At 59.6% G+C, this 13,325-nt stretch overlaps 1 protein-coding gene across 2 annotated transcripts; it reads left to right on the forward strand.

The window, feature by feature from the left end:
* Positions 1 to 1,954: 1,954 nt before the first annotated feature.
* On the forward strand, positions 1,955 to 11,407 carry Gpr108 (G protein-coupled receptor 108). Of its 2 annotated transcripts, XM_090339938.1 has the most exons (18): positions 1,955 to 2,112; positions 2,745 to 2,864; positions 4,066 to 4,116; positions 4,281 to 4,363; positions 5,387 to 5,511; positions 5,604 to 5,650; positions 5,742 to 5,810; positions 5,891 to 5,995; positions 6,850 to 6,983; positions 7,076 to 7,151; positions 7,462 to 7,535; positions 7,623 to 7,740; positions 7,841 to 7,971; positions 8,054 to 8,097; positions 8,453 to 8,502; positions 10,505 to 10,588; positions 10,668 to 10,792; positions 11,240 to 11,407. In XM_090339938.1, the coding sequence occupies exons 1-18, from the start codon at positions 1,993 to 1,995 to the stop codon at positions 11,310 to 11,312; spliced, it is 1,629 nt and encodes a 542-aa protein (XP_090196064.1). In that variant the 5' UTR covers positions 1,955 to 1,992; the 3' UTR covers positions 11,313 to 11,407. The 2 variants fall into 2 exon arrangements, with proteins under 2 accessions (XP_090196064.1, XP_090196056.1); XM_090339930.1 differs by lacking the exons at positions 1,955 to 2,112; positions 2,745 to 2,864; positions 4,066 to 4,116 and adding an exon at positions 4,884 to 4,940 and having other exon boundaries at positions 4,268 to 4,363.
* Positions 11,408 to 13,325: the final 1,918 nt, after the last annotated feature.

The raw sequence follows: 13,325 nt of genomic DNA on the forward strand, positions 1-13,325 counted from the left end.
GAGAACTCCGAACAGGGCGGCGCGCCCGGCCCCGCCCAGTCCACTGAAGCCACGCCCATCGCGCCCTACGACCACGCCCCTCCCGCGCTTGGCCACGCCCCCGCGCCGAGCCCCAGCTCGGTTCCCTAAGGGTGGGGCCTCGTGTGGGCGTGGTCTACCAGATGCCTCGCCCCCCTCTTAAAGGAACGTGGCCACCGCACGCCACGGGACAGAGCCCCCCCTTAAAGGACTCGTCACCCATTTGTAAAATCTCTGGGGCTCCTTCTCATCCTCCTACGCCTCAGACGTTGCTCACGTCCCTTCAACCATTCCTTAAAGAGCCAAAGAGAACTAAAACCCCAAACTCTAGAAGTCCTTCTCCACGCCCATTTGCAGGGAGAACCTGAGGTCAACTCGTCAATTGCGGGCCAACCTGGCTCCAGGCGTCTACGTTTGTCCCACTAATGGTTTGGTCTCTGCGGCCACAGGGCGGATGGGAGGACTTCGATCCTGCCCAGGACGCACCTCCGCCAAGGCCGGGTCCATTAGCGTTCGCACCGCATCCTGCCTTCCCTCCCCCTTGGCCCCAGTCCCCGCTGGGAAACTGAGGACGAGGCGTCCTTGGGGCACCAGTCCCCAAGCCTTTTGCTCGAGTTCTGTTATCGGCCCATTTTTCCGGTCTCATTCATTACGGCCCTGGGATTCCAATGTTGTTGCTGTCCTAGACTGTGGGGCCCTGGGGCTTGGAAGTCTGTCTCTCTCCCCCCCCCCACCCCTCGCCTCTTCTTCTCCTCCCCCATAAAAGTCTGTTCACACCTTGTAAATCCCCTTGAAGCTCTAGCATCAAAGGGGAGAGGCACCAGCGGCCCCCATCACGCTTTCTCCCCTGCCCTCGACACTTTCTTCATAGCCACCACAGTGAGGGACGCTCAGCAGGGGCTGCCGGAGGCCTGTGGGCCCCTGGGGAGGCATCGGTTCCCCTAGGGGCCAGAAGCCTGGGAATCTGTGCATATGATCCCTCGGCTGGGCCCTGGGCCCCACCTGCTGGAGGCTTTCTGTGTTAGAAAGGATCTTGACTGAAGTTCAGTCCAGCAAAAACCTGTGTTCTACCGTGGTTTGGAGTTTGCAATAGATTTAGGAGTTAATCTGGGTCAACACAGTTGGGATGGGGGACTCAAGATGTACTGGGGTCGTCTAGTGAAGTCAGGGACTCAGAGACAGATCCAGGCAGGAGTCCTTGCAGTCTGGCGTCAAGCTTAGGAGAAGTAAGGAGGGAGGCGTTCGAAAGTGGGGAGAGGGTCAGAGTTTCCTGCGGAATTGGGACTCAGCTATAGCAAAGCGTTAATAAACCCGAGGTCTGCAAGTGGACCTCAATTGCTTCCCTCTGGTGCAGCAGCCCCAGCCTAAGACTGGGTTCATAGGTCATTCTAGGGTCAAAATTTAACCTGGGGCTCATTATAGGCCTCTCGGTGGACCAGGAAGATTGTGAGAACAGGACAGGCCTCAACAGATGCGAGTGTTTACCAAAGGCCTGCGCTCTGGACAGGAGCCACTCTTCCCGTGGGGAGTTGAGGGGCGGGGGGGGGGGGAAGGGAGAGAAGAGGAAGTCTGTACTTCGGAACACTGGGAAATGTAGTTTACTTAGGCCTTGTTAAGCCTGTCTCCGCCCACTGAATTTTGGGTAATGTAGTCCTGAACCGTTAACAGTTGGGTGGAGAAATTCCGCTTTAAGATCCGGGTATGAGGTTCATGATAATTAGTTAGGCGGCCTGTTTATCAAAGTAGGTTTGGGACAATCTTTCTAGTGATTGGTGAAAAAATAAGGGCGGGGCTAACCCGAATCCACACTTCCATTTGAAGTCGGCGCTGTCTTTCTAGTGTCGTTTAGGGGCGGGCTTGCGAAGACTCGGCCTCTGATTGGTTGAACCGGCCCCTGACGTGCAGCGATTGGCTCATGAGTAGGCGGGCCTGCGGGCGTCAGAGGCGGTGTCAGGGGAGGCGGCTGCTCCAGAGATGGCAGTGAGCGAGAGGAGGGGGCTCGGCCGCGGGAGCCCCGCGGAGTGGGGGCAGCTGCTCCTTCTGTGGCTGCTGTCGGGCTGCTGCTCGGGGCGCATCCACCGGCTGGCGCTGACGGTGAGGTCCTCCACGCGGCGGCCTGGGGCGGGAGGGGCGTGGTCTTGCCGGGGAGCAGGCCGGGGCTTGGAGTGGTCTCGTCCGCCCACCCCCGCGCCGTACGCGGGGTGGAGCGGCCTGGGCCCCCCCTTCCCCTCGCGGGAATGATCTCGTCCCCCTCCCCCTCCCCGCTCCCGCCCCCTTCGCTGTCCTCCCGGGGGATTCTCCGGGCCCGGCGTGCTGGCTCGGTGCCGGACCCCCTCGGGAAGACCCGTCACCCTTTAAAACCCTTGCGGAGTCGCTAGGGGGCCCTTGGCACCGCTCAGAGGGGGGGGGTCTGCGAGGGTCCTCGAGCGGGGTCCTGGGGGCCCCGTTGAGGTTTCAACACCCCAGGAGCCCGGTGAGGAACCTGAAAGCTTTCCCAGAGGCGGGCCACAAATTCTAGGGGTGCCCCTCAACTCTTCGAAGTGGGGAGCCCCCACTCGACCCCAGCGTCTCTCTGGGAAAGATCCGAGGTCACCTGCCTGGGACTGATGGATGTCTCAGGCTCCTAGGAGATCTCACCCTTCCATCACTAAAGGCAACCCCGAAGCTTTGGGGGGACGGGGCAGGGGGGGAGTCTGAGCTGCCTCTGTTCCCTTTGCCTCCGGCAGGGGGAGAAGCGAGCCGACATTCAACTCAACAGCTTCGGCTTCTACACCAATGGCTCCCTGGAAGTGGAGTTGAGCCTCCTGCGACTGGGCCTCCAGGAGACAGAAAATACGTCCCCCCTGGTGAGGGGCTTGCACAGAGGTGGGGGGGGCAGGCTTCATCCCTCACCCCTAGACGTCCCCCCCTCCCAGGTCTGCATTCCCAAGCTAGCTCAGCCCTTGGACTCTCTAGAGACCCTTGGGGGTAGGTGCGGGACACTGGTCTTAAGTCCCAGTGCACAAACCAGTCCCAGATCCTGAAGCGAGGGACTCATCAGCGTGCTCTGACTGAGCTCACACCAGGTAACCAGTGTCTCTGTGAGCCTCTGCCAGGCTGCTGTGGAAATGGACAGAACCCACTTTGACGGAGGTACCCACAGGTGGAGAAAAATTACTTTCTTAAAGTCTGGAAATGGCAGACCCCCCCCCCATATCAATTCTTTCTTTTAATTTTTCTTTTTCTATTTTCTTCTTTTTTGTGTGTTTTTTTAATGTGTGTGTGTGTGTGTGTGTGTGTGTGTGTGTATGTATGTATGTATGTGCGTGCCCATTCAGGACCTGGGAACTGTCTCTGGGCTTTTTTTTTTTCTTGCCAGTCCTGGGGCTTAAACTCAGGGCCTGAGCACTGTTCTTGGGCTTTCTCAAGTCTAGAGCTCTACCACTTGAGCCACAGAATCATTTCTGGCTTTTTTCTATGTGTATGGTATTGAGGAATCAAACCTGAGTCTGTGCATGCTAGTCAAAACTCTGCCACTAGGCCAAACTCCTGACCCCGGCTTTTTTTTTTTTTTTTGATCAAGGCTGACATGCTACCACTTGAACCACAGCTCCACTTCCTACTTCTTGGAGATAGTAGTGGAAAGGTGGTGCTGGGTTGGAAAAGTTCAAAGAGAACATGAGATGTGGCTCATAGGAGCTAGTCAGTGAGTGTGAGGTTACATTTCTCTTGGTATAAGAGATTATTTGAGCCGGGCATGGTGGCTCATGCTTGTAATCCTAGCTACTCAGGAGACTGAGATCTGAGGATTTCAGTTTAAAGCTTGGCACTAAAGTCCGTGAGACTCCTATCTCTAATTAACCACTAGAAAACTGTAAGTGGCGCTGTGGCTCAAGGAGTAGCATGGTAGCCTTGAGCTGAAGAGCTCAAGGACAGCACCCAGGCCTAGAGTTCAAGCCCCATGATTGACCAAAAATTAAAAAAAAATTAAAAAAGATTATTTGTGGGGACCGGAGGGGTTTGGTTCCTACTGGAATTCCTCCTGTCCTTTTTCTTTCCACCCACCAGGTGGGGTTCAGCCTGAGTCGAGTTCAATCTGGCAGTGTCAGGTACTACCCAGTAAGTACATGGGGGCAGGAAGGAGGTAGGGAGGAGGTGGCAGCCAGTTTGGGACAAGCTGCTGTACCCAGAGGCAGGGACAGGAAGAGACCCTGGATGGATAGGGAGGGGACATGGAGGGGGCTGGGGAGAGTAACCCAGATTCTGTCTGCCCACCCCCCCAGACAAGGGATCCCCATGAATGCCCTCTGCAGAGAAACAGCAGCAACTTCCTGGTTCTGTTCCTCATTGATACCAAGGACCTGCAGTGAGTTGAACCCCTCCCCTGCCCCCGCCCCCAGACTGGCTAAAAGACCCTCTGTCTTGTTTCCCCTGGTGATGTGCTCACCTGTGCCTACACTGGTCAGGTAGAATGAGAAGCAAGCTAGAAAGAACCTTGGCATTCCTAGGGAGAAAACCACTCACTTTGTACAGTCAACCTTCTAGATTTCTGATTTGGGGGAGGAGGGAGAGAAGAGAGGATACTCAGAGAATGGAAAGACCCAGATGCTGGGAGATGTGGCAAGAACTAACAGCATTTATTCCTCATTTCCACTTGGTGATGCTGTATGACTGCTACACAGTCCTGAGACTCTGATTCCTTAAGCCATTCCTTTTTGGGGGGTTTGGAGTGTTGTTGTTGTTTCTGTTCTGGGGCTTGAACTCAGGGCCTGGGTGCTGAGACACACACACACACACACACACACACACACACACACACACACACACCACCCCAGCCCTCTTCTTTTTAGTTTATTTTTCACATAAGATCTTACAATTTTGCCCAGGGCTAACCTTGGACTAAGGCGCTTCTGTTACCACCTTCTGTGTAGCTGGGACTACAGGTATGCCCCACCCAGATCCAGCTTGTTTATTGAGATAAGAGTCTCACTAACTTTTTGCAAAGGATGGCAAAAAAATATATATACATACATATATATATATATCCTCTAACTGAATCCTTCCAATCTCTGTGTTTCTCATAGCTGGAACTTCAGGCATATACCATCACACCCAGCCCCAATTTTTTGTTTGTTTTTTAATGGAACATAAATGGAATAAGGGAGGGGCCTGGGTCATTGCAAGGTAGGTGACCATGGCTAGTTAAGGCAGCCTAGGAGTTGTTCTCTGGGTCAGCACTCAGACACTGGAGTGTGGTGATACTGGGGCGTGGTGGTCCCCAGTCCAGCCCAGTGCCCCTCCTTCCTTGGGAGGAGATGCCCAGAGCCAAGAGCCCAGGTATCCTTTCATACAGAATCACCAAGGCTCCAGATCCCTTCCTTTACTCCAGGGTCCAGGTGCGAAAATATGGGGAGCAGAAGCAGCTGTTTATCTCACCTGGGCTCCTCCCTGACGTGCCCTCCAAATCAGGCCTCCCGAAGCCAGAGCCTACAGACCCCAGCAAGGTGGACAGCGGTGAGTCAAGCTCACCCGACCCGACCCCTCCATGCATCCCTGCCCGACCCCTGATTATCCATCTCTTGAAATCACTCACCTGTCTCCCACAGGCACCTCCACAGTCAGTGAGGCCAAGACCAAGCCCACCATGCCTCAGGTTTGGGGAAACCCCCCAACATGTTCGGGGCCTCGAGTACAGGGCCAGCTCGAAAGAGCAGTCATAGAAGGTCTGTGTCCCCGCCCCCTAGGTCCCCATTGGGAAAAACAAGGAGCTGGTGTTAGGCCTCGGCCACCTCAATGACTCGTACAACTTCAGCGTGAGTGTCTGTCGTGCCGATGGCCCCATTTCCCACCACCAAGAGCCCCCCCAGACTGAACCCCATTCTTCCCTGTCCAGTTCCACATGGTGGTCGGCTCCAGGGCCGAGGAAGGACAGTATAACCTCAACTTCCACAATTGCTACAACTCCATCCCTGGCCAGGAGAGGCCCTTTGACCTCACGGTGAGTGACACCCCCCCCCCAGCCTCAGTGGGCAGGCAAGAGGGTCCCACCCGGCCTGGCCTCTCAGCAGGGAGGGGGGACATGGAAGAGTGTCAGTCCCCCAGCCTCATTTGAATGATTTCCAGGTGTGGGGATGGACCACATCTGTTCTGAATGAACGGGCTGGGCGCGGTGGCCCGAGTCTGTAATCCAAGCTACTCGGAAGGCTGAGCCCGAGGATGGCTTGAGTCCAGGAGTCTGGGCTACAGTGTGCTATGCAGATCCGGTGTCTGCACTAAGCTCCACATCAATATGGTGACCTCCCAGAAGTGGGGGTTGCCTAAGGAGGGGTGAACGGGCCCAGGTCTGCATGAATGCATACCGGTTCCTGTCCTGCCTCTTGGCATTTACAGTGGCATAGCGACTGCATCTATGGCGTTTGAAGGTGATTAAGCTCCAGCGTACTACACCTATTATCCTACCTACTCAGGAGGCTGAGATCTGAGGATCAGGGTTTGAGGCCAACATGGGCGGAACAATCCGTGAGACCCTTTATCTCCCATTAATCACCACAAAGCCAAAAATGGAGCTATGGCTCAAGTGGTAGGAGCCCCAGCCTTGATAGAAAAAGCCAAGAGAGCTGGAGACCGGGAGTTCAAGCCCTAGTACCGGTCTATAGGGAGGAGGTCTGCAGGAAGGAATTCACAGATTCTGGGCAAGGGCCCAAGGAAATCAAGGCATAGGCATGGCTGTTTGCCCATTGGAGAGATGGGGCAAACCTTGGCTCTGAGAGGGTGAGTCCTCCAGCTAGGAAGCAGGAGAGTCAGCCCTCCGAGGTTCAGAGCTGGGAGCGTGTGACATATCCCCCTCCCCAGGTGATGATCCGAGAGAAGAACCCGGAAGGCTTCCTGTCCGCAGCAGAAATCCCCCTCTTCAAGCTCTACCTCATCATGTCTGCGTGCTTCCTGGCTGCCGGCATCTTCTGGGTGTCAGTGCTCTGCAGGAACACGTAATGCCCCCAGGCCACCCTCACCCTCCTCTGTCCCTCCCAGCCTCCCACCTCCCTTGACCACCCCCTTCTGCTTCTCCGTTCGCTGCCAGGTACAACGTCTTCAAGATCCACTGGCTGATGGCCGCCCTGGCATTCACCAAGAGCATTTCCCTCCTCTTCCACAGTGTGAGCCCCTTGGGGGGGGAGGGGGAGACAGGCCACCCCCACATCTCCACAGATCTGGTCTATGCTGCTGTCATGCCATCTGTCTGCCAGTCCTTCCCAGCTCTCCCAGTCCATCCTCCAATCTGACCCACTGGTCCAGCCCGGATGCCACATCATTCTCTAACCCTTCACCCCATAAATTCCATTGTAACCGTCCACTTTCCAGGCCCCACAACCCCAGTTGTACTCAGGTCATTCTGGGTACCCCGCCCCCACCCCCCCTCCCATTCCCTCCTACTGTCTGACTGTCCATCCGTCCGTCCACCTCCAGATCAACTACTACTTCATCAACAGCCAGGGCCACCCCATCGAAGGCCTCGCTGTCATGCACTATATCACGCACCTGTGAGTGGCCCCTGCGGCCAGGGCCGGTGGCGGGGCGGTGGGCAGGGAAGGGCCGGGCCCTCCCGGTCATCGGAGCCCCCCCCCCAGGCTGAAGGGCGCGCTCCTCTTCATCACCATCGCGCTGATCGGCTCGGGCTGGGCCTTCGTCAAGTACGTGCTGTCCGACAAGGAGAAGAAGATTTTCGGGATCGTGATCCCGCTGCAGGTGCGGAGCTGGGGAGGCGGCCGAGGGAGGGACGAGCCCCGAGGGCAGGGGTCCGGGTGTGGTCGGGTGGCGTCCACCCACCCGCCAGCGCCCTGGACAGGTCCTGGCCAACGTGGCCTACATCGTCATCGAGTCCCGGGAGGAGGGCGCCAGCGACTACGGCTTCTGGAAGGAGATCCTGTTCCTGGTCGACCTCATCTGCTGCGGCGCCATCCTCTTCCCCGTCGTCTGGTGAGGACCCCGCCCTCCCCCTCCTCTGGGGGCGCTCCCCGTGGGCGGGGCTGTCAGTCACCGCGCCACGCCCTCCTCCCAGGTCCATCCGGCATTTGCAGGACGCATCCGGAACCGACGGGAAGGGTGAGCCCCCCTGGGGTCCCCGTCCCAGCCCCCCCTTCCCCGGTTCCTGGTCCCGGTCCCCCCCTTCCCCAGGTCCCTGTCCCCCACTTCGCCAGGTCCCTGTCCCCCCCTTCCCTGGGTCCTGGTCCTCCCCTTCCCCAGGTCCCTGTCCCCCCCTTCCCTGAGTCCTGGTCTCCCACTTCGCCAGGTCCCTGTTCCCCTCTTCCCTGGGTCCCGGTCCCCCCCTTCCCCGAATCCAGTCCCCTCCCTGCCGGTCTGTGTCCCTCCAGCTCCCCAGCCTCTCTGCCCGGGACACTCCCCCACTGTGTTCCTGGCATGGACCCTGGCGTTCCTCTGATCCCTTTGTCCCCCTCAGTGGCAGTGAACCTGGCCAAGCTGAAGCTGTTCCGCCACTACTATGTCATGGTAGGAGATGGAACCCCACCTCGTGGGGCCTTTCCCAGCCCTCTGCCTCCCCCTCCCCCTCCCCCCTGTGCTCCCTGCCCTCCCTTCCCACCCTGAACCCCCCCCCCCGCCCCTGCCCTCCACTCCTACCCTGAACCCCTCCTGCCCCTGCCCTCCACTCCTACCCTGAACCCCCCCTGCCCCTGCCCTCCACTCCTACCCTGAACCCCTCCTGCCCCTGCCCTCCACTCCCACCCTGAACCCCTCCTCCCCCTGCCCTCCACTCCCACCCTGAACCCCCCCTGCCCCTGCCCTCCCTTCCCACCCTGAACCCCCCCCCGCCCCTGCCCTCCACTCTTACCCTGAACCCCCCTGCCCCTGCCCTCCCTTCCCACCCTGAACCCCCCCGCCCCTGCCCTCCACTCCCACCCTGAACCCCTCCTCCCCCTGCCCTCCACTCCCACCCTGAACCCCCCCTGCCCCTGCCCTCCCTTCCCACCCTGAACCCCCCCGCCCCTGCCCTCCACTCCTACCCTGAACCCCCCTGCCCCTGCCCTCCACTCTTACCCTGAACCCCCCCTGCCCCTGCCCTCCACTCCTACCCTGAACCCCCCCTGCCCTCCCTTCCCACCCTGAACCCCCCCGCCCCTGCCCTCCACTCCCACCCTGAACCCCTCCTCCCCCTGCCCTCCACTCCCACCCTGAACCCCCCCTGCCCCTGCCCTCCACTCTTACCCTGAACCCCCCCTGCCCCTGCCCTCCACTCTTACCCTGAACCCCCCCTGCCCCTGCCCTCCCTTCCCACCCTGAACCCCCCCGCCCCTGCCCTCCACTCCTACCCTGAACCCCCCTGCCCCTGCCCTCCACTCTTACCCTGAACCCCCCCTGCCCCTGCCCTCCACTCTTACCCTGAACCCCCCCTGCCCCTGCCCTCCACTCCTACCCTGAACCCCTCCTGCCCCTGCCCTCCCTTCCCATCCTGAACCCCCCTGCCCCTGCCCTCCACTCTTACCCTGAACCCCCCCTGCCCCTGCCCTCCACTCTTACCCTGAACCCCCCCTGCCCCTGCCCTCCACTCCTACCCTGAACCCCCCCTGCCCCTGCCCTCCACTCCTACCCTGAACCCCTCCTGCCCCTGCCCTCCCTTCCCATCCTGAACCCCCCTGCCCCTGCCCTCCACTCTTACCCTGAACCCCCCCTGCCCCTGCCCTCCACTCCTACCCTGAACCCCTCCTGCCCCTGCCCTCCACTCCCACCCTGAACCCCCCCCCTGCCCCTGCCCTCCACTCTTACCCTGAACCCCCCCTGCCCCTGCCCTCCACTCCTACCCTGAACCCCTCCTGCCCCTGCCCTCCCTTCCCATCCTGAACCCCCCTGCCCCTGCCCTCCACTCTTACCCTGAACCCCCCCTGCCCCTGCCCTCCACTCCTACCCTGAACCCCCCCCTGCCCCTGCCCTCCACTCCTACCCTGAACCCCTCCTGCCCCTGCCCTCCACTCCCACCCTGAACCCCCCCCCTGCCCCTGCCCTCCACTCTTACCCTGAACCCCCCCTGCCCCTGCCCTCCACTCCTACCCTGAACCCCTCCTGCCCCTGCCCTCCCTTCCCATCGTGAACCCCCCTGCCCCTGCCCTCCACTCTTACCCTGAACCCCCCCTGCCCCTGCCCTCCACTCTTACCCTGAACCCCCCCTGCCCCTGCCCTCCACTCCTACCCTGAACCCCCCCTGCCCCTGCCCTCCACTCCTACCCTGAACCCCTCCTGCCCCTGCCCTCCCTTCCCATCCTGAACCCCCCTGCCCCTGCCCTCCACTCTTACCCTGAATCCCCCCTGCCCCTGCCCTCCACTCTTACCCTGAACCCCCCCTGCCCCTGCCCTCCACTCCTACCCTGAACCCCCCCCCTGCCCCTGCCCTCCACTCCTACCCTGAACCCCTCCTGCCCCTGCCCTCCACTCCCACCCTGAAGCCCCAGCCCCCCCATGCCCACGGCCCTCTGCCCCACGCCCACCCTTGCTCGCTCAGGTCATCTGTTACGTTTACTTCACGCGCATCATCGCCATCCTGCTGCGGGTGGCTGTCCCCTTCCAGTGGCAGTGGCTCTACCAGGTGAGCTGGCAGGCCTGGGCCTCAGGTGGGCACAGTGCCCGGAGGGCGCCTGACCGCCGCCTCCGCCCTCTGCCCGCAGCTCCTGGTGGAGGGCTCCACGCTCACCTTCTTCGTGCTCACGGGCTACAAGTTCCAGCCGGCAGGAGACAACCCCTATCTGCAGCTGCCGCAGGAGGACGAGGAGGATATGCAGATGGAGCAAGTGTGAGGCCCGGAGCCTTGGGGCCCCCAAGTCTGCCAGGGGGGTGTGGGTGGGCCCGGGGGTGGAGCTGAGCTGGAGGGGTGGAGCTGAGCCGAGGGGGTGGGGCGGAGACAGCTGTGGGAGTGGGGCTAAGCAGAATGAGGGATGGGCCTCCACTATTGTGAAGGTGAAATGGGGAGGGGTTGGCTGCCTGCCTGCAAAGTGGGCAGGAACTGAGCAGCCGGGATGGGGGTGGCCCTTCAATACCTTTGGGGGCAAGGTTGGGACAACGGAGTGGCTAGACATGGAGCAATGAGACGGGCCAGGCCGTTCCAGAGGCCAGGTGGGTGAAGACTGGGCAGCTGCGGAGTGATGGGGCCGGCTGCTCAGAGGCAGGGCTGAGGGCGATTCTGGCCAGGGCCTGTTGCCCTTAGGCCTCTGAAAGTCCTGGTGCTGTCTGTCCTCCCCAGAATGACGGACTCTGGGTTCCGGGAAGGCCTGTCCAAAGTCAACAAAACAGCCAGCGGCCGGGAGCTGCTGTGATTTTCTGGAGCAACTTGGCCATCCTCAGCCTTCCTCCATGCTTCACATGCCACATTCCTGGGGCTCCCCAAAGGCCTGGGGGGGGGGCATAGGGACAAGTCACTGGCTCCCAGGCCTGAGCAAGAAGTCCATTTCCCCGTGCTGGGCAGCTGTCCTCTCCAGCCTCTCCCACCCCCCAGCTGTACAATACGACCAGTCTTGTTCTTGTCACCCAGTATCTTTTCTTTCTGGCCTGAGGTCTGATGAGAAGTGGTCCTGATGGAGACGCAGTGGCCATGGTTTTCTGCAGTACACATTCAGCTCCCATGTGCTGGGCACTGTGCCAGCTGCCGGGGGCAGCAGTGACCAAGAGCCCTGTGGTCTCAGCCCTCCCAGGATTCCCATGCTCCCTCACTGCCTGCCCAGTCTGCGGTGAGAACCAGCTAGAGAGGTGGCAGTCCAGGGGGAGAAGAGACCTGGCGAAGAGCAGTGGCACAAAACAGGGAAGAGAGAGCCGTGAGTGGTTCCCACTGAGGAGAAGCTTCTGGCGCCACGGGCACAGAGAGGCTGAGCAATGTCCTTGGAGGCGCACAGCAAGAGACGCAGGGCCCAAGGCTCTGTGCACTTGGGAGATTGTCCCTCCACAGGGCTTCCCTTACCCATACATGCCACATTCCCTGGGACCTAACATGGCAGTGTGCCTCTGGGTAGCTGGCATAGCCGCGCTGTCTCCTGCATGTGGATTGTTCCTCCAGCATTGGACGGAGTCCTCTATGACAAAGGTGTCAAGCCCAGCACCACAGCCTCGGGCCCCCAGCATCCCCCCCGCCCCCGCCCACCCACACAGAGACTTTTTTTGTTGTTGTTAGATCATGGGGCTTGAACTCTGGGCCTGGGCGTTGTCCCTGAGCTCTTCAGCTCAAGGCTAGTGCTCTACCCTTGAGCCACAGCCCCACTACCCATATTCTAGTCATTAATTGGAAGTAAGAGTTGCAGCTTTGTAGTGCCCGAGCTGGCTTTGACCCTTGATCCTCAGATCTCAGCCTCCCCGGTAGCTAGGATTACAGGCATGAGCCACTGCGCCTGGCTCACAGACTGTTTTTAAATGCGGAGAAACACTTCTTTAAAGGGGCCACTAGGTATAGGGGAGTAGGAGGGAACTGGGCTGAGCTAAAAACTTCTAAAACAGGGGAAACAAGACCAGCTGGGGCCCAGATGAATAAATAGCCTTGCCAGACAAAGAAGGAAGTGGGGAGGCATTGCGGGCTGAGGAAGTGTTATGTAAGGTGGAAGAACCCTGGAATGGTCGCCAGCGGGCCAGCTGGAGACAGCAGAAGGAGCTGGCAGAAAGCTAGAGACAGGCAGGGGCTCCATGCTGGGGCCCCTGAGAGCCATGGATGGGTCTAGAGTGAGGGGGGTCAGGCCTCCACTCTCAGATATGCAAAATCTCCTCCCAGGGGCCCGCCTGGGGGCTGTCATGAGATCCAGTGGAAGATCTGATGACAGGGCACTTATCCAGATGGATCTGATGTCACCCTAGGAGCCCTTCGCAGTGGGAGGCGGGGAGAGCACGTCAGGGTGGGGAGACCATTCACAGAAAGAGCCACAAGCCAAGGGATGCAAGTTAGCTTCTGGAAACTGGAAACGATAATGAGCCAGGTATAGTGGCGAATACCTGTAATCCCAGCACTCTGGAGGCACAGACAAGAGGACTCGCAAGTTCAAAACCAGCCTGGGCTACACTGACTCGAAAAACTAAACAAGCCAGGTGCAGTGTCTCAGGCCTGTAATGTAATCCTAGCTACTCAGGAGGCTGAGATCTGAGAGTCAAGGTTCAAAGCCAGCCCAACCACAAAAGGACCTGAGACTCTTATCTCCAATTAACCTCTAGAAAATGGGAAGTTGGGCTTGTCTCCAGGGTAGGGCGGTAGCTTTGAGCTGAAGAGCTCAGGGACAGCGCCCAGGCTGAGTTCAAGCCCCATGACCCATACACACACACAACCACCACAAAGTAACATGGCAGCTAAGTAACAT

Source organism: Megascapheus bottae, chromosome 1 (assembly GCF_031878675.1).
Source record: "Megascapheus bottae isolate mThoBot1 chromosome 1, mThoBot2.hap1, whole genome shotgun sequence".
Lineage (NCBI taxonomy): Eukaryota > Metazoa > Chordata > Mammalia > Rodentia > Geomyidae > Megascapheus > Megascapheus bottae.